Below are 19,986 nucleotides of genomic sequence, written 5' to 3' on the forward strand. Positions count from 1 at the left end.
GTGGGAATCTTGCCCCTTGGGGACCAGCACAAGGACTTCGGGGCACCCGGTGTCAGGACCCAAAGCCCCAGCATCCATTCTCTTCACATTTCTTGACAGCTAGAGGATGGCTCCTACCCATGCCTGGCATAGCGCTCGCCATCGCCAGCGCCCCCTCTTCCCTCATGTCTCCTCATTTTCACTTTCCCCTGTCTACCAGCTGCTCCCCTCCCGCCTGCCCATGTCCCCCCTTCTTCTTTGTCTCTCCTACCTTCTGGTAGCTCAGCTCCTCGAGAAAGCTCCATCTCCTTTCTTCTGCCTCTTTTCAAACCCTTAGGACCTGGCTGCCAATCTTATCATCCCCTGAACAGCTCTCTCCAGGCTTCCTTCTCCCCATGGCCAGATACACTGGCCTTTTCCTGATGCTCCTTCTTGACCTGCCCTTGACGCTGGGGAGCACGGGCTCCCCTCCTGGATCCTCACTTCTCTTTAGGTCTCCATGAAGCTGCTTTCTTCTGGCTCTCCTCCTACCCAGGTGACCCTCCCTGCCCTGTCTTCTTTGCTGGATCCTCCTCCAGGTCACACTCTCCAACTGGATGCATCCCTCAGAGCTCTGTCCTGGGACCTCTTCTCTTCGCCCGGTGATCACATGCGCTCCCATGGATTTAATTACCATCCATCCCAATGCTGATGATTCCCAACTCTTAACTTTCCTGCCCCAGCCTCTCTGCTGACCTCCAATCTCACATCTCCAACTGCCCTTCCACAAGTTAGACTGCAAGTAGACATCTTAAACTCAATATTTACAAAACAGAACTCATCATCTCTCCCCTTAAACCTCCTCCCTCCTACCCTCCCTGTCACTGTCAAGGGCAGAACCCTTCCTTCTTCCAATCCCTCAAGCTCAAAATCTGGGAGTCATCCTGGACTCCTCACTATCTCTCACTCCTTCCCCCATGTGGGATATGGTGCCACAGCTTGTCATTTCACCTCTGCAGCATCTCTTGTCAATTTCATCTCTGTAACATTTCATATCTATTTCATCTCTGCCACATCTCTGGTTGATTTCACTTCTGCAGCATTTCATGTTGATTTCATCTCTGCCACATCTCTGGTTTATTTCACTTCTGCAGCATTTCATGTTGATTTCATCTCTGCCATATCTCTCACCAAGTTCACCTCTGTAGCATCTCTTCAATACATCCCCTTCTCTCCTCTGACACTGCCCTGGCCATGGTGTAGAGATTCATCACCTCATGCCTAGATTATTGCAATAGCTTCTGGGGGGTATACTTGCCTAAGGTCTCTTCCCACTCCAGTCCATTCTCCACTCAGCCACTAAGGTGATTTTCCTAAAGTACATGTCTCTTTTTTAAAAAATCATAAAAGTATTTTATTATTTTCCAGTTACATGTAAAGACAATTTTCAACATTAATTTTCATAAGATTTTGAGTTCCAAACTTTTCTCCCTCCCTCCCTTCACTCCCCCCTCCCCAAGACAGAAAACAATCTGACATAGGTTACATATGTACAATCACATTAAACACATTTCTGCATTAGTCATGGTTGTGAAAGAAGAATCAGAACCAAAGGGAAAACCTCAAAAAAGAAAAAACAAAAGCAGAAACAGTCTGGTTCGGTCTGTATTCAGATATGGATGTGGAGAACATTTTCCATCATGAGTTCTTTGGAATTGTCTTGGATCATTGCACTGCTGAGAAGAGCCAAGATTATTACAATTGATCATCACACAATGTTGCTGTTACTATGTACAATGTTCTCCTGGTTCTGTTCCTCTCAGCATCAGTTCATGTAAGTCCTTCTAGGTTTCTCTGAACTCCTCCTGCTCATTGTTTCTTGCAGCACAATAGTATTCCATTACTTTCCTATACCACAACTTGTTCAGTCATTTGCCCATTGATGGACATGCCCTCGATTTCCAGTTCTAAAGTACATGTCTGACCCTATTTGATAGGGAAGTGGCTCTCTTCTGCCCCCAGGGGCAAAGACAAGTGTATCTGCCATTCAGAGCCCTTCCTCATCTGTTCCCTCCTACCTTTCCAATCTTCTCATGCCTTACTCCCTAACATCTTCTCTTCAATCCAGTGACACTGGCTTCCTGGCTGTTCCTCAGACAAGACTCTCCATTTCCGGCTGAACCCCTTGCTGGGAATGTTCTCCATCCTGCACTTTGACTACTGACCTTTCTGGCTTTTTGGGGTCCCAGCTAAAATTGCACCTTCTGCAGGAATGCTTCCCTAATTCCCCATCCCTCTGTTCTCTCCAGCGTGTCCTGTCCATAGCTTGTTTGTACACAATTGTTTGCATATTGTCTCCCCAATTAGATTGTGAGCTCCCTGAGGCCAGGGACTGTCTTTTGCCTCCTTTCCTGTCCCCAGAGCTTAGCACAATGTCTGGCACATAGTAGGTGCTCAAGCAATGCTTGTTAACTGATTAACTGACTTTGAGCAGGAAGCCCTCAGGCACGAGGCCCTTGCTACTTTACCAGGTAGACTAACTGATCCTGGGTCCCTCCCTGGCCCTCACACTCCCAGTCACACCTTCACTGTCACTGATTGATTTGGCCATTGGCCATTTCTGCTCTCCCTGACCCCATCCCTGTATGAGTCCCTGCCTTTCTGTCTCCATCTCACAAGCACTCTGACTTTTTCCTCCATTTCTCCTCTTCCTCTTTTCTTTCCTCCCTCCCTTAATAAAGATTAATCAAATCTTTCTTTATTAACTCCTACCGTGTGAAATGCTAGGGATACAGGGACAACAGTGAGACCATCCTTCTCCTTTCGTTGGGGGGAGATAGCCTCTATAAAGATATTGAAAGAGGATGAACTCCTGGAGGAATCAGGGAGGACTTCCCAGAGGAGGGGGCTGCAGAGCTGAGCCTTGAAGGAAGATTGAGATTATGAGAGGGAGGACTTGAGTGAATGAGCAAAGATGGGAGAAGGAATAGTAGCTCCAGGGAGCAGCAGGCTGGTTAGTTTATTTGCAAAGAGGGCATGAATGGAAGCTATGACTGAAAGGCTGGAAATGTGAGAAGCAAATGGAGACAGACTCCTCAGAAAGCGGTAGCCAGAGGTGATGGGTGTCTGAGCTGAGGCAGTGAGAGAAGGGGGCAGATGGAGGAAAGACCAGTGGAATTTGGCCACCATTGGCCAAGGGAGGAGGTGAAGTCAGCGATTCCCCTGGGAGCTGGGAGTGGGATCCCACTTCCATTGGGAAGTGTCCTGGTTGTTCACAAGGGGGTTTGCAGGTCAAGCTAGTGCACTGCCCCCCTCCCTCCCCTTTTTATTTTGCATTTTACCTCTGTTGATGTCTTTTGTTCTGACTGTCCCTCTCTCTCTCCTGCCTGGAACCCATCCCTCCTATCAGAGATTTTAACAGAAAATGTAAACAGCAGTGGGAAGGGCCAACCACGTAGACAATTCACAGCCATACACCTCCAGCCCCACTTCCGCAGTGAAGGGAGGGACATGGATTCTCCCCACTCTTCTCCTGGGGTCACCTTCATAGCACCTACTGTGTGCTGAGTCCTAGAGCCCCGAGCTCTAGCTCTGTGTGTATGTATATTTATGTATATGTATGTGGGGGGAAATGTTGAGGTACTCGTGTGTGTGTGTGTGTGTGTGTGTGTGTGTGTATGTGTACAGGGGGATGTATGGGTGGGTGCATATGTGGGTACGTGGGTGGGAGTATGACTGTATATGTGTGTTGGGGGTGTCTGTGTACATGGCTATGTGGGTGTGTAGCTGGATGGGAGGACTGAGGGTGTATATGTGGGTGGGTGAGTGAGGGTAGTATGAGTGTAGGAGTGACAAACATGGGATTATAGTGGAATAGAAAGTGCAGCAGGAGGCTCCAAAGGCCACTTCTGACAGACTAGTTGGACAGGCCGTGTAGCAGGGGGAGGTGGAGCCTGAACTGGGCCGTGAAAGATGAGAGAAGGTTCAGCAGATAGAGACGCAAAAGGAAAAGAAAGGCAGGGCCCAGTTTCTGGATCCTGTGCAAACTGGCAGTGGGGCCAGGGGCCAGGGTCTGTCCTGTGTCAGACGGCTTGATCTGTGGGCGCTAGTGCCTAGGGCCGACACCCTCCCTCAGCCTTCCTTCCTCTCACCTCTCAGATGGCTCGAAGGGTCTACAAAGGCATCCCCCTGCAGGTGCGGGGCCAAGTCTGGTCCCTCCTCCTGGAAGTCGAGAAGGTGAAGACAGAAAACCCTGGCAAATATGAGGTAGGAGGCTCTCCTGGGCCTGGGGCCATTGCCAGCTTCTGCCCCGTGACTCTCAGGCTCTCTCTGCCACCCTGCACAGGCTGGGCTCGAGGTGACAGGGCAGGCAGCTGTCCCACTTGGGGATGTCAGTGTCAGGGGCCACCTTCCCACCTAGCTTGGGGATCCTGTGAACAAGGCCAGGCTCAGAGGAGGGACCTCAGCCTACAGCCCCGCCCCCCCCACCTGTCCTACACCTCCTTCCAACCCAGGCCCCATCTGGCCTTCCCAGGCCTCCCTCGATCTCCCCTGGGCTGAGCCTCCAGGAGCCCCCCCTGCCACTGGCCATCCTCTCGGATGCTCAGGAAGCCACAGTACCCCTTCCCACCTGGGCAAGTCACCAAACTTGTAATATCTGCCCCAACTTCCACAGCTGCCAAATGGGAACAGTAACAGCACCTCCCTCCAAGGATTGTTATGATTAAATGAGAGACTGTGAAGTGCTGAGCTGGTGCCTGGCCCATCGCAGGTGCTCAGTAAATGCTTCTTCCTCCCTCCTACCACTCTGGAACGTTGGGAGCGGACGGTTATTATCCCCTTTTTCCTGATGAGGAAACAGGTACAGAGCCCAGGTTACACAACGAGAGCCCACCCGCCTCGAGGGTACCCTCAGGTCCCTAGCCACATTTGCCCCTCCTCTATCCTAGGCTGCCAAGCCCTAGCCCAGGCCCAACCTCCCAGAGTCTCCCATGTTATCCTAACGCCACCCTCCAGATGAGATAGTCACTCTCAGTCAGTCAACATTCAACAAGTCTTTATTAAGCCCCTACTCTGTGTCTGGGCCCAAGGGGTGGGGCAGGGGACCAAAGTCGAGCCCAAGAGTTGGGAAGACAGACCCAAGGAGTCACACCAGAGAAGTGCCAAGTGAGACCTCTGGCTAGTGACCAGGAGGCCTGGGGGAAGGCTTCCTGGAGGTGGTGTCTGCCACTGGAATTAGAAGGATGGGCAGGGGTCTGGGAGCAAAAATGGCCAAGGGCAGGGCTGGAGTCCTAGAGCCCCAGACTCTAGGATGCTGGAGACTTCCTGAGTAGAAGGCTGGATTCCATCCCCAAACAGTTAAGAAGCACCTACTCTGAACAAAGCAATCAGCTTGGGGTGGGGGGCAGATCAGGGCTGAGAGAGCAGCCTGATAGGACTGGAGAGGAGATAATGGGAAGGGGAGGAAGTAATAAGAAACAAATTACCCAATGGATCCATGACCTAGACATATACGGAGATAGCCTAAGAAAATGAGAACGTGGAACGCATTACCTCCCAGACTTACAGATAGGAGAATTTATGAATAGAGAGAGCACCACGGGCTGTAAAATTCCAATGACATTCAATTAAAGGGGTTTGCACAAATAAAAGCCACGTAGCCAAAAAATTGGGGGGAAATTCTTATAGACAGTTTCTCAGATAAAGGCCTCATCACAAATATGTGGAAAATGTTATCAAATTCACAAGAATATGAGTCACTTCACAATTGATAAATGGTCAGAGGATATGAACATTTCTTCTTCAATGAAAAAAACCACAACTATATATAGTCATGAAAAAATGCTCTAAATCATTATTGATTAGGAAAAAATGCAAATTAAAACAACCTTAAGAGATCATCTCACACCCATCAGGTTGACTAAAATGATTGAAAGGGAAATGGGGGTGTGGAAAAATTGGGACACCGATTCTCTTTTGGTGGAACTGTGAACTGACCCAACTGTTCTGGAGAGCAAACTGGAATTGTGCCCAGAGTTATTAAAGTGCCTCTATCCTGTGACCCAGCAATATCACTATTAGGTCTTTTCCTAAGGTGATTATGGAAAAAGGAACATAACTATATGCTCTAAAAATATTTCTAGTGCTCTCTTTGAGGTGGCAAAGATCTGGAAATTGAGGGAGGGGATGCCCATCAGTTGGGGAATGGCTGATCAAGTTGTGGTATCTAATTATGATGGAGTACTACTGTGCTAAAAGAAAGGATGAGCTTAGGGATCTTAGAAAAACATGGGTAGACTTGCACGACACGATGAAGAATGAAATGAGCAGAACCAAGAGAACACTGTAAACAGTAACAGAATCCTGTTGGAAGAATAATTGTGAACAACCAAGTTATTCTGAGGATTATCACTCCTCAAATCAACTACAAAGGACCAAGGAAAGAAGATGCTACCCACCTGCTGAGAAAGACTGACACAGAGAAGTGTGAATAGTGTGGTTTTACGTATATTTATAATCTATGTCAAATGTCGGCCTTCTCTAATGTGGGTTGGGGAGGGGGAAGACAGTTCAGAACTTAAAATGTAACCCCCCAAATTAAAGCTAGAAGGGTGAGGTGGCAAGCCCTGAATGCCCTTCCCAGAGAAGCCTGGACTTTCCCAGAAGCAGTAGAGAGAAGACTGAAGACCTCTGAGTAGAGTGAGCAGAAGTAGCCACCCAGGCAGTGGCAGGTAGGACACAGGAAGAGTTGGAAACACCAGGGTGAGGAACAAGGTGGCCAGTCGCCGGCCACAGAGAGTGGGCAAGGGCACCTGAAGGCATGTCTCGGAGGGGATGCTCAGAGGGCCTGAGGACATGCTGTACTTGCTGAGTTGGGTAGGCAATGCCCTGATGCTGTTGCCTGTTTTCAGAGGCAGCAAAGGGGCAGGTTTTTGACAGGGGCCCCAAGGTCAAGATCTAGGACCCAGAGCTGGAAAGGAAGGGTTAGTTCCTAAAAAGATCTGTTAGTCTGAGCTCCCCTTGGGATAGATGAAGGAGGCAGTTTACTAAGTGCACCCCAAGGCACCCAAGGGCCCCCCAGCAGCAAAGGCAGGAAAAGCCCCCCCCAGGGTCTGTGTCTCCAGGGCAGCTCAAACCGTGCTACTGCTGTGGCTGTTAGTGGCTAAGGATGGTGGTGAGGAAGGGAAGGAGGGTAGCTCTCGACCACAGCCTGGATGGGGAGAGGCTGGTCTCCCCAGACTGCAGGGTGGGGTGAGGGGTGGGCAGACTCCCTCAGGTCTCAGCCTCACTCTCTGTGCACCCAAGCCCAAACACCTCAAGAACTCACAGCCAGCCTGGGGCTCTGGCAAGAGCAGGCCCCTGGGCACAGGGCAGCATGGGGTGGGAGGGTTGAGTTGGCAGCTCAGGCACAGTGCCACAAGGTCTGGGGAGTGGGGCCCCTGCTGCTGAGTTGGGCCTGGTGCACTTGCTTCCCAGGGCTGTTGGCACTGGAGCTGAAGGGGGTGTGCTGGCCATAGAGCCCGCAGCTTCCCCACCTCCTGTCCCCAGCCAGAGCCCTTAGGGACTCTGTTGCCCTCGTCCACAGGTAGACCCTGGCAGGCAGAAGCCCAGGCCAGGGTCCCACATTAGCTCTGTTCCATGGCTGGGGGTGGCAGGTTCTGGGTGGCCAGCCCAGGGCCACTCCTGAGGCTCTCTCCCCTCCCATTGCTTGGCTGCCTCCACCCACAGGAGATGAGAGAGAAAGCTCAGAACTTTTCTTCTGAGATCAGACAGATTGATGTGGACATCAACCGTACATTTCGCAATCATATCATGTTCCGGGACCGCTACGGAGTGAAGTGAGTGACGCTGGGGGTGGGCAGTGGGGCAGCAAGGGGGCTGAGGCTGGATCGGGGGAGAGGGGTGGCTTTGGCCTGCCCCAGCCAGGCTCCTGCTGCCCTCTGCTCCCTGACTGCTTGGGACGGGGCCACCCCCTCCTCTGCCTCTCCCCTCTCTCTGTGGGATGGGCTCTCCGGCCCGCAAGCTGCCTTCCTCTGACACCCAGGTGGCTCAGTGAGGAAGACAGTCTTAGAAGCCCAAGGATGGGCTGGGGGCAGATTCCCTCGGCCGTCAGGTGTGGCGAGGGCTCCCCTCTCTCTTTCTCCCCAGGCAGCAAGCCCTGTTCCACGTCCTGTCTGCCTACTCCGTCTACAACACGGTGAGATTCTGAGGTTCTGCCCGTGGTCAGGCCAGAGGCCAGGTGGGCAGCTATTAGCGTATGCTGCAGCCTAGGGAAGAGGGGTTCTGCCTGGTGTCAGCCCCATTGGTCCCAGTGTCAGACCAAGTCTTGACCAGTCGGGGCCTTTTCCCTAGCATGCCATCAGCCCCTCAGCCTGCAGAGGGTAAGTGTCCAGGCAGCCTGACCAGAGGCCTCCCAAGTGGTTCAGTCTGCCTGGGCTCTTCACAGAGAAGACCCTGGGTGCCCACAGTGGGCCCCCACCTCAGGACCAGCAGCCACTGGGGCCCAAGTCCACACTTTGGCAGGTTTTTTTCTTGCACACTCAGTACTTAGCTCCTTCCCGGGGTGGGAGCCTGGGGAGGGAGAGGTGTCCCCTCCCTCATCCACACAAAGCTATCTATCTCTGAGTGTGTGTGTGTGTGTGTGTGTGTGTCTGTCTGTCTGTCTGTCGGGCGCCCCCTGCAGGAGGTTAGCTACTGCCAGGGCATGAGTCAGATCGCAGCCATCCTGCTGATGTACCTGAACGAAGAGGAAGCTTTCTGGGCACTGGCCCAGCTGCTGGCCAACCAGAGGCACGCGATGCATGGTAAGTGCCTGACCCCCCCACCCCTGCTCCCCCACTCCGGGGGTGGGGGAGGGGCAGACCCCCCCAGCCTCACAGCTGCTAGAAACTGAGCTGGGAAGCCATACCCCACCCCTTATTTCCCAAAGGGGCTTCCGCACAGCCCCAGAGGCCAAGGCAGGCAAGGACCTAGCCAGCGCCAGGCTAGGTACCAACCTTCTACCTGCTGAGGGGGCTTTGCCTGAGATGGACTCTTCAGTCGAGGAGACGGTGTCCACAGAGGGACATGCCCAGGGGCTCCGTCCCAAGGGCACCCTGCTCACTCGGGGGAAGCCCATCCCTGCGTGGGCAGGGGGTGAACCCGAGGTGGCTCCTGGGCTTTCTCCCCAGGCTGCTGCTGAGTCCTCTGCCCTGGGCGGGCTCCCCACAGGCTTCTTCATGCCTGGATTCCCCAAGCTGCAGCGCTTCCAAGACCATCATGAGCAGATCCTTGGGAAGGCCCTACCCAAGCTGAAAAAGCATATGGTGAGCTCAACAGTGGGCCCAGGGTGGCTGCAGGTGTGGGCACTGGGGAGCTGCCCACTGGCTCAGAGAAAGAGGACTCCACTGGCCGCGTTCTCTTCCTTCAGGACAAAGAGCAGATGTCCACTGGCATTTACACCACCAAGTGGTTCCTGCAGTGCTTCATTGATCGGGTGAGCACCGTAGGCCTGCCCTGGGCCCTGGGCTCTGTGGGGTGTGGCATTCCCTCTCTGGGCACGCTCTCAGCCTGGCCTCTCCTCCACAGACCCCATTCACCCTCACCCTTCGTCTGTGGGACGTGTACATCTTGGAGGGAGAGCGGGTTCTCACCGCTATGGCCTACACGGTTCTCAAGCTGCACAGGAGTAAGGCCTAGCCTCAGGGCGGAGGGCAGAGGGGGAGGAGGGGAGCCCTGGCCAGGGAGGGAGCAGGAGGCTCCCCTGGCCCCTCACCCCACTCTCGGGTCTCCAGAGCGCCTCCTGAAGATGTCCCTGGAGGAGCTCAGAGAGTTTCTTCAGGAGAAGTTGGCCGGGCCCTGGGCCCATGGAGACGACGCAGTATTGGATCATCTGCAGACATCCATGGCTGAACTGCGCAGGATGAAATGCGAACTGCCTCCGCCAGGTGGGCATGGGGGCTGCTGAGGCTAGAACTAGACTGTCAGGGCCCATGCAGGAGATGGCCTGGTAGGGCCCAGTCAGGGCAGCATTCCGAGGAGCATGCCAGCCTTCCTCCTCCTCTCCCTCCTCTTCCCTCTTCCTCCTCCCCCTCCTCCTCCTCTCCCTCCTCCCCTCCTCCATCTCCTCCCCCCCCTCCTCCCCTCCTCCATCTCCTCCTCCCCCCCTCCTCCTCTTCCCTCTTCCTCCCCCCCTCCTCCTCCCCCTCCTCCTCCTCTTCCTCCTCCCCCCTCCTCCCTCTCCTCCTCCACAGGAAGACTCGTGGTGGGTAGGCCACAGGCATGCAGGCACAAACAAAAGCTAGACAAGGCAGAGTTTGGGGTCCTGGCAGCTGGGTTTGGAGACTGCTTCTCTCCTCTCTGGGCCTGTTTCCTCCCCAAGGGAGGCATTTCCAGGCCCGTCTCCCCACCTGGCCCTCCCAGCCTGGGTCTAAATGTCCCCTGTCTTGTTTTCCTCGAAGCCAAATTGGAAGAGTTCCCCAAGAAGCCTCTGGGAGTGGAATTCTCCCTGGGCCCAGTGATCAATGGGCGGAGCCCCTCCCCAAGCCTGGTGATGCCTCCTCAGCAGACATCGCTTCCAGGAGATGGACCTGAGCCCCAGGGGCTGGGCAGCCCAGAATGGCCCCCCCCTCAGGACAGCCAGGACCGGGAGGATCCCTGTCTAGGCCCCAGGCATCTACCCTTGTCCCCCGGACAACCAGAGGCTGCGCCCCAGTCCCCAGACCTGGACCACAAGGCCTCAGCCTTCCCCGCAGAGGGTTGGCCAGGAGGCAGGGTGCCCTCAGAGCTTGATGCAGCCCTGTTCCCTCCTCCCCCGTCCCCTGAAGAGCTGCTGCCCCCGGACAGTGTCCCAGATGAGAACGCCTATGCCACTGGTCCTCCCCCTCCCCCTCCCCCTCCCATCGGCCCTGAGCAGCCTGGCCCCCTGGCCCCAGGGCCCAGCCAGCACCCTAATCCTGAAGAGGCTGAGGGGCCAGGCAGTGCCGGCAGCAGCCTCCTCCCCAGGCACTGGGCCAGTATGCCCAGCCTGGTTGTTCCCATGCCCTCCTCATTGGGGAGCAGCACCAGCCTTTGCAGGGCCCAAGTCAGCAAGGCCTTGGGGTCAGGAGCCCACAGTGCTTCAGTGGGGAGGGAGAAGAGGTTCCAGAGGGGAGCTGGCCCCCAGAGAGTCTCCCCATGAGGCTGTGGCCAGATGGCAGCTGGCCTAGAGGGCTTACCCCAGGGCTGCCAGGCCCCACAGGCCCTAGATGGGAGACAGCTAGGCCTGCAGAAGCAGGGCAGGGCCCCAGTGCTCTCCACCACAGGGTGCCCCGCACAGGGTCTGTCAGAGGACACCAGTAGTACAAACTCAGCTAGAGGGGAAGGGGATGTCAGCCGGGCCTCCAAGAAGGGCGAGGTTTGTCAGCCAGTAAAGGCGTCTGCTCCGAGGCCCCTTCTGATGCTGTGGTGTCCCCTTATTCCGGCAGCAACGCAGGGCCAGCATGGCCCCCCCATTGGCCTGGCCGGGCTGGGGGGCGGGAGGAGGGGCTACATCCTTCCCTTGGGGGCCCCCCTCCCCCCCGACAGTCACACCAAGGTCAAGACCATCCAATAATTTACTGAAATGAGCCCGGTGGGCCGGGCAGGGGGGCAGGGAAGGCAGAGGAAGCAGTTTGGGGCTGGGGAGTTGGAGACAGTCCGTGCAAAAAGCCTTCGGGGGGATCAGAGGCGCCCTGGCCTGCCCTCCCTGGCAGGGCCGGGATTCCAGCAGCACTAGTAGCAGCAGCAGCCGCAGCACAGAGACCCCGCTGCCGCTGTCTTCCTTCCAAAGGACAGTTCGTCCATCCGTCCGTCCCTCTGGCCATTGGCTCCTCCCTCGGGTCCTGCACCTCCGAACCCCCAGCCTGGGCAAGGACCAGAAGGCAAAGTCAGGCCCAAGCCAGTTTGGCTTACAGTCGGCGCCCCACCCCCACCCTGCCCAGGCCTCTCACCTCAACCCCACGGTCAGGAGATCACACACTTGCAGTTCAGACACCCGGGGCCACTCTCATCCGGGGGGTTCAGCTTCCGGAGTTTGTGCTGCCGGATTTCCCGCACCAGTGTGTAGAAAGCATCCTCCACCCCCTGTGGAGAGGGAGGGGGCAGCTAAGCCAGGGCCCAGAGGCCACCCCACCACCCCAGAGGGTCTGCTCAAGCTGCCCTCGAACCCAAGCCGGTCTGGGGCCCAAACACCGGCCAGACTCCAGTTCCTGTCAGGCCCAGGCCCACCCTGGACATGGGCTCATGTCAGATGGAGGCTTGGCCTGGCCCCAGACCTCTCAAGGATCCAGATTCAATTGAGAGCTGGGTTTCCCTTGCAGCCAGGATCATGCCAGAGAGGAGCTCACCTCAGGACAGGCCCATGGGAGCCCAAAGCTAGTCCAAGCTTCGCCTGTTCTCTGCCAGCTACAAGAGTCCAACTCCCTGCTGTTCTGTCCCCCATTGGCAGCCCGAAGCCCAGTGGGGTCTCTCCATAGTCCTGGGCTTCCGCCCCTCCAGCCCTGGGTGTGCCTGCCTGTGCCCACACTGCTCCTCCTCAGACAACTGGGGTCACCCCCCCTCCAGCAGGCAGGAGGCCTCACCTGGCGAGTTTTGGCAGACGTCTCAATGTAGGGGATCCCATAGCTTCGGGCCAGCTCCTGCGCCTGGCGTGTCTCCACTGTCCGGGCAGGCAGGTCACATTTGTTTCCCACCAACACCATGGGCACATCATCGGAGTCCTTCACTCGCTTAATCTGCTCCCTACCCGGGAGGAGAGAAGCAAGCACTGGCCAGTGGGCCGGGCCCAAGGGGCACCGGGCCAGCAGAGGGGTGCCGGGGCAGCAAAGCTGGAGTGGGGGGCTCACCTGTACTGGTGAATGTCTTCGAAGGACTTGGTGTTGTTGATGGCAAACACACAGAGGAAGCCTTCCCCAGTGCGCATGTACTGGTCCCTCATAGCGCTGTATTCCTCCTGGCCCGCCGTGTCCAAGATGTCAAGCAGACAGGTCTCCCCATCGATGACCACCTGCTTCCTGTAGGAGTCCTGGGGGGATTGAAGTGGGGGGCAGTCAAGGCAGAGGGCCCAAGGGCCTGAACCCCAGGCCTCAGCAGCTGCCCTGCTAGGGAGGGATCTGGGAAAAACTGCTGGGAGCCTTTTTCTGGGAATGGCAGTGACTCTGAAGGGCATCAGAGGGGGAGGGCGCAGTGCAAGGTCCTGAGGTATGTGGGGAGGGGCACCATCCAGGATCCTGGGGTGTGTGGGGGAGGGGCACCATGTAGGGTCCTGGGGGGGGGTGTTCGCAGCGGGACACCGTCCAGGGCCCTGAGTTCTGGGATGGGGGGGGGGGTTGCCGTCCAGGGTCCTGAGTTCTAGGGTGGGGGGGCGTCGTCCAGGGTCCTGGGGTGTGTGTGAGGGGGAGGGGTCGTCCAGGGCCCTGAGTTCTGGGATGGGGGGGGGCGCCATCCAGGGTCCGGGCAGGTATCAGAGGCGAAGGTGGGGTGCTCACCTCGATCGTGGGGTCGTACTCATCCACAAAGTGATTCTGAATGAGCTGGATGGTGAGCGCGCTCTTGCCCACGCCTCCCGCTCCCACGACCACCAACTTGTACTCAGTCATCGTGGCCGGGCTCCTGCAGCTCCTGCGGGGAAGCGGCGCTGTCTCGGGGGCCTCCGAGGCCGCCCCCCCACCCCAGGCCTACCCAGGCCCTACCGCAGGAGCCCTGGCGGGGTGTGAGTGGTGGGGTGAGCTCCCAGGTGGGGGCCCCGCCCCCAGCAGCCCCTCCCCCAGTCCCAGTCTGAGCCGGCCTAGCCCCCCCCATTCCCCCCTGCAGGTCCCCCCCTGGCGCCCCCAGACACAGACACGCCCCGGAGCCGGCCCCCTCAGTCCCCGCGTCCCGATGACAAGCAAGTTTGCAGGCTGCTGCCCCCACCCCCCACTCCCCACCCAGGGCCGCACCCTGCTCCTGCTCCTGCTCCTGCCCCGGCCCAGCCCCGGCCCCAGTCAGTCCCGGAGGAGGAAGGCCATGGACACGGACACGATCACGGCGCGCGCCCCGGGCGGCCCGAGCCCCCCATTCCCCATAGCGGAGGGGGCACCGCCCACCCCCCCCACCCCCCCTCCGGCCCGCGCGCACAGCCCCTACCCCCCGGCGCCCCCTCCCCTCTGCCCTCCGCTCGGCGCCGCTCGCCGGGCACCCCCTCCAGGCTCACCGGGCTCACTGCCTCCTTCGCTGGCTCCTTCTGCTCCGCCACTGCTGCCCCCCCGGGCCGGGGGCTCCGGGCCGGGGGCTCCGGAGGGGGCTCGGGGGGCTCTGGGGCTGGGGCTGGGGCCGGGCCGGGTGGCTCACTCCGCGCATGGGCTCCTGGCGGCCCGGGGCGCGGGCGCGCGCGGCGGCCGGGGGCGCGCGCCTCCGCCCCGCCCCACCGCGCGCACCCACGGACATGCACACGCACGCGGACGTCCCTCGGCCCCGCCCACCCTCCGTAGCTGTGCGCGTCTGGTTCCCTCTCCCACGCTCTCTGAATGGTTCTTGCCATTGGCTGAGCTCGCAGCCCATCAGGTCCCAGAGCCAGCCCTACTCCCTGTTGGAAAGGTAGGTTGTCCATCAAGTGTACTTCTTTCCTATTGGCTGAGGGGCCTGCCCATCGGGCTCCGACGCGAGCAGTCGCTCGAGCAGCCTTTTAGGCCCTGCCCACTCCTTAGTCCCTTTCACTGTTGGCGGGGAGTGTTTCAGGCAGAGTGAACCATCCGGGCAAAGGCCGGGCAAGCAGAGAACAGCAGTAGGCCCTTGGGCCAATTTGGCCGGTCCCCAGAATGCGTGGGGGGGAGCCTTAAGAAGGAGGCGGGCAGGGGGCAGCTAGGTGGCGCAGTGGACAAAGCACCGGCCCTGGATTCAGGAGGACCTGAGTTCAAATGCGACCTCAGACGCTTGACACACGTACTAGCTGTGTGATCTTGGGCAAGTCACTTAACCCCAATTGCCTCACTAAAAAAAAAAAAAAAAATAAAAAAGGGGGCGGGCTACAGAGGAGCAGTGACCCTGGGGCAATAGGGAGTCACAGATGTTTCTTGAGAAGGGAAGTGACCGTTGGCGGCTCGGTGGGTTTGTGTCCACCGCAGCTGTTGAAATAAGCACCATCACAGCCCCTGCCCCCCAGGCTTATTGTGAGGGTCCAGTGAAATAAAGTCTGTGAAGCTCTTTGCCAAAGCACATCGTATCAGCCAGTTAGAATGGGGACCAACCAAGAGGCAGAAGGGAAGTGGAGCCTTTGCATCTCAGGGCACCATCGCTGACCAGCCCAGAGTCGCGACCAGAACCATCTGAGCCCCCATCAGGACCCCCACGCGGGGCTCCAGTTCAGGACCGTCAGCCTGTGTGCCCCCGAGCCACAGCCCACAGCTCCGCAGGATAAATGGGGGATGGGCATCGGAAGGCAATCTCGAGCCTTTGGGCAGGTTCCGAAAGGTTTCCTGCAGGTAGAAGGTGGGGTCTTAGCAGGGAGATGAAGGAAGCCAAGAGATGGGGGTGGGGGGTGGGCAGCCACACAGCCAAAGAAAATGCCGGGGTTGGCACAGGATCTGTCTTGTTCAAGGAAGACCAGAAGAGCCGTGTCTTCGGATCGAGGAGTACCTAAAGGGGAGTGGAGTATAAAAAGGGTGACCTGGTCGGAGCAGCAGATCCTCTGTAGTGGCCAGACCTGAGCAGAGGCAAGGAAGGTTTGCATCTGGACTGCAAAGGGCTACCAGGGCTGGAAGAGTCCCAGATGCACACTTAGAGGCTGCAACAGGTGCCAGGGCCACCAGGGTGGACAGATGAGGGGACCTGCACCTAGGGGAGTGGTCTATTCGGAGGAGCTGGGTACTGAGCCAGCAACAGCTCGGTGGCTTTGACCCCAAGAGCAGAGTAGACCAAGGGTTTCAGATACAACCCAGTCTAAAGCTGCAGCAGACCTAATGGGAGCCTAGATTTCTGCCACCCTGGACCTGACTGACCCTGGCTGAGTCCAGCAGCAGTTTATTGGAACTTGAACATGAAGCAAGTCCACAGTTGTGTTGCTAAGACCTAAACCCACATCAGGAACTCACAGAACTCAAACCAAGAGGCCAGGGGTCAGCCTTCACAAAAACAGTACCAATACGATAAACATGTATTTCCCTACTTTGTGCCAAGCAATGTGCTAAGCACTGGAGGCACAAATAAGAAAAACAAAGTCCCTTTGCTCTCAGAACTTACAATCAAATGAGGGAAGATAACACACAAAAGGAAATGAGAAAGTGGAGTGGGGTGGGCTGGGGAGGGGGGGCCTCACAATCCAAAGAGGGCAGCTGTTGGGAAATGAAGAGTTGACTGGACTTCTGAACCCTCTTTAGATGGAGACTTTGGGAGGACATCTTTGCTCTGCCCTCTAAGCCTCCAATCAGAAGGGCAGAAGCAACTGAGATTCCCAATGAGGTATGACTGCCAAAATAGATGAAATCTACCTGAGTTTCCAGAGGTAGAGGGGGGAGGGGAGGAATAACTAGTGCCATCTGAATCCAAAGAGTGATACCCCCCCCCAGACCACTTTGGGAGCCCTGAGAGCCAGAGACTTGTACTCTGGCCCAAGCTGCCCCTGAGATCCTGGAATAACACAACACTCAGTATGCCCAAGAAAGCAAAGAAGGACCCAAGAGGACTGAACATGGCTCAGCCATTACCTTTTCAAGTATGCAGAGCCTTGCCCTTGAATGAAGTGTAAAGTCAGGAAGTAAGGATGGAAGAATGAATAAATAGACACAGGCACACACAAAAGAATCCCATGGGGGGGGGTGCAGCTAGGTGACACAGTGGATAGAGCACCGGCCCTGGAGTCAGGAGTACCTGAGTTCTAATCCAGCCTCAGACACTTGACACTTACTAGCTGTGTGACCGTGGGCAAGTCACTTGACCCCAATTGCCTCACCAAAAAAAACAAAAACGGAAAAAAAGAGAAGAAAAAAAGAATCCCACCATTTAAAAAAAGCTATTATGATGGTTGGGACACTCAGCATCAATCCAAAAGAAGAAAATGACTCAAGAACATCTACAGAGCTTCAAACAATAACACAGCTTGGGCACAAGTTCTATGAGAATTCCTGGAAGAGATGAAGCAAGAGTTAAAGAAAAAGCTAAAACAATATTTTCTAAATAAAGGAAGAATGTTACTGGAAATAATTGGAAAATAAAAGAGAGGACTAGGAGAGAAAATAGGAAAAGAATGAGAGCTGCAGAAGAAAGAATTGGAAAGAGAATTAACAACTAAGAACAAGGAGGGGGGGTGGGGAAGGAAGAGCAAGAGGTACAAAACCTTACCCAAATAGAAGTTAATGACTTCTGTTTAAAGACAATGAGAGGGGGGAGCTAAGTGACACAAGTGGATAAAGCACTGGCCCTGAATTCAGGAGAACCTGAGTTCAAATCCAACCTCAGACACTTGACACTTGCTAGCTGTGTGACACTGGGCAAGTCACTTAACCCTGATTGCCCCGCAAAAAAATAAAAAATAAAGACAATGACAAATATAAAAACAAAGTCTAAAGACTGAAAAAAAAACTACAATGAACCTTGTTTTTAAAAATGACATGGGGAAAAATAAAAAGTCAGGGAGAGAGAATTTAAGAATCAACTTCCTGCCCCCTGACCCCACCAAAAAAAAGAAGTTAGATATCATGTTTCAAGAAAACATAAAAGGAAACTGCCCACATCTTTTAGAACTAGAGAGCAAAGTAGAAATAGAAAGAATTTACTTCCTGAAAGAAATCTCAAAATAAAAACTCTCAGTAACATCACAGCCAAAATCCAGTTTCCAAGTCAAAGAGAAAAACATTGTAAGTATCTAGGAAGAAAGAATTCAAGTCCCAAGGTAACACAATCAGCATCACACAAGATTTAGCAGCCACCACTTTAAAGGATGGAGAGCTTGGGATATAATATTTCAGAACTCAAAAGATATAGGTTTACAGCCAAGAATTACTTACTTGGCAAAACTGAGTATACTTCTATAAGGATTCAGCCAAAGCAGTTCTTGTGGGAAAATTTATAATTTTAAGCACTTTCATCAAGAAAATAAAGAACAGATTAACAAATTAGCCAAACAACTCAAAAACAAAAAGCCAACAAATTTAGAAACCCCAATTAAATACAGAAACAGAACTACTGAAAGTCTTTTCTTTTCTATCAGATTCCATCCTATGTCATTCCCACTCTCTCATTTGTCTTTAATCTCTCTGTGTCTTCTGACTGCTTCCCTACTGGCTACAAACACACCCTGGTCCCTTCCCTTTCTCAAAACCCTGACATTTGATCTATTCATCACTACCACCTATAATGCCATATTTCCCTTTTGTGACTAAACTCCTTGAGAAGGCTACCTACAATTGGTGTCTCTACTTCTTTTCATCTCACTCTCTTTTTAACTCTTAATGGTCTGGCTTTAAATGTTACCATTCATCTGAAATCACTCTTTCCAAAGTTACCAGTGATTGCTTATTATTATTATTATTTTGGTGAGGCAATTGGGTCAAGTGACTTGCTCAGGGTCACATAGCCAGTGTGTTAAGTGTCTGAGGCTGGATTTGAACTCAGGTCCTCCTGACTCCAGGGCCGATGTTCTATCCACTGCGCCACCTAGCTGCCCCCATGATTGCTTAATTATTAAATCTAATGGCAGTTTTTATCCTCCTTAACACTCTCCTCTCTCCAGATTTTCAGAACATGACAGTCTCCTGATTCTCCTTCTAACTTATCTGACTGCTCCTTTTCAGTCTCCCTTGCTGGATCCTCACTCAGGCTATGCCCACTAGTGACAATAAAAATAAGGTTTTCAAAATGTTGTAACATGTTTTCTCATTTGATCCTCACAAAGTTGTGAGGTGCTTGTGAGATGCTATTATCATCCTCATTTTATAGATAAACCATTCTCTCTGCCTCAGTTTCCTTAGCTGTAAAATGGAGATATTATTACCATTTATCTCACAGAGTTATTGTCAAGATCAAAGGAAATAACCTGTAAAGTGTTTTGCAGACCTTCAAGTACTATCAAAATAAATGCTAATTTTCACTATCATCACTAAAGCTCAGTTCTGACCTTGTCATCTCTTCCCCATTCAATCAACTCTCTAGGCTCCCTATCTCTTGCCTCTAAGATCAAATTGAAAATTCTTTACTTGGCTTTAAAACCCTTCATAGTGACATGGGGCTTAGGATAAATCAGAAAAAGTCTCTCCTGTGAGAAGTAAAACCAAAGATGACCAGATAACAGGAGAGATATATCGAGGAATCTAGGGACATTTAAATTGGCCAACTAGATATCAGCACAAGCACACCTAAGAAATAAGAAGAGAAAATTCTATAGCAGAAAAGTCAATTAGGCATGACTACTGCCTGACCTTAACTAGGAGAGAGAGATGACCCAAGAAGTCAGGACCATCGTTCCAAAAAAATTCCCTTGACTCTCAGGAATATGACAAGCATCCAAGTTTTCCCCACCCCACCCCAAAAGGCAATTTTCCAGTTTTCAAGTGGACACCCCATCTATCCTCTATAAAAAATTTGCTTTGGTTTTTTGTTTTGTTTTGTGAGGCAATTGGGTTAAGTGACTTGCCCAGGTCTCACAGCTAGTAAGTGTCAAGTGTCTGAGGCCAGATTGAACTCAGGTCTTCCTGAATCCAGGACCGATGCTCTATCCACTGAGCCACCTAGCTGCCCCTATAAAAGCTTTTGCCTTCTTTCTGTTCTGGGAGGAGGATGTTTCTAAGCCACCTTTTCCCCAGATTGAAGTCTTTGACTTCCCACTAAGTCACTTTCTCTAGTGCCAAATAAAAGACCATTTTAATTCTAATTGGACTGTGCAAGACTGTGATTATTTATTTATTTATTTACAATTTAAGCAGGTTCTGTTTACTGGATTCTTTTTTTTTTAGCATGTGAAATGTTCCTTTTATTTTTTTCCCCATATAAATATTTTATTATTTTCCAGTTACATTTAGAGATAGTTTTCAAAATTTGTTTTTATAAGATTTCTAGGTTTAA

The 19,986-nt window shown here is 53.9% G+C and overlaps 2 protein-coding genes across 5 annotated transcripts in view; one reads left to right on the forward strand and one right to left on the reverse strand.

The window, feature by feature from the left end:
- LOC122730850 (USP6 N-terminal-like protein) overlaps positions 1–11,116 on the forward strand; it is a 39,578-nt gene extending 28,462 nt beyond the window's left edge. For all 4 annotated transcript variants that reach the window (XM_043970350.1, XM_043970351.1, XM_043970349.1 and 1 more), the window contains 9 exons: positions 4,117–4,224; positions 7,687–7,796; positions 8,107–8,155; positions 8,642–8,762; positions 9,169–9,263; positions 9,368–9,433; positions 9,526–9,625; positions 9,732–9,884; positions 10,398–11,116. In XM_043970350.1, coding sequence (XP_043826285.1) covers positions 4,117–4,224; positions 7,687–7,796; positions 8,107–8,155; positions 8,642–8,762; positions 9,169–9,263; positions 9,368–9,433; positions 9,526–9,625; positions 9,732–9,884; positions 10,398–11,116 — 1,521 coding nt within the window. The remainder of the gene's footprint in view (positions 1–4,116; positions 4,225–7,686; positions 7,797–8,106; positions 8,156–8,641; positions 8,763–9,168; positions 9,264–9,367; positions 9,434–9,525; positions 9,626–9,731; positions 9,885–10,397) is intronic.
- A 397-nt stretch (positions 11,117–11,513) lies between these two features.
- HRAS (HRas proto-oncogene, GTPase) lies at positions 11,514–14,285 on the reverse strand. Its single transcript, XM_043970354.1, has 6 exons — positions 14,147–14,285; positions 13,443–13,575; positions 12,801–12,979; positions 12,537–12,696; positions 11,907–12,039; positions 11,514–11,819 (listed from the first exon to the last, which is right to left on the reverse strand). Exons 2-5 carry the CDS (start codon positions 13,551–13,553, stop codon positions 11,920–11,922), a joined length of 570 nt encoding a protein of 189 aa, XP_043826289.1. The 5' UTR covers positions 13,554–13,575; positions 14,147–14,285; the 3' UTR covers positions 11,514–11,819; positions 11,907–11,919.
- Between the last annotated feature and the right edge of the window lie 5,701 nt (positions 14,286–19,986).

Source organism: Dromiciops gliroides, chromosome 6 (assembly GCF_019393635.1).
Source record: "Dromiciops gliroides isolate mDroGli1 chromosome 6, mDroGli1.pri, whole genome shotgun sequence".
Taxonomy (NCBI): domain Eukaryota; kingdom Metazoa; phylum Chordata; class Mammalia; order Microbiotheria; family Microbiotheriidae; genus Dromiciops; species Dromiciops gliroides.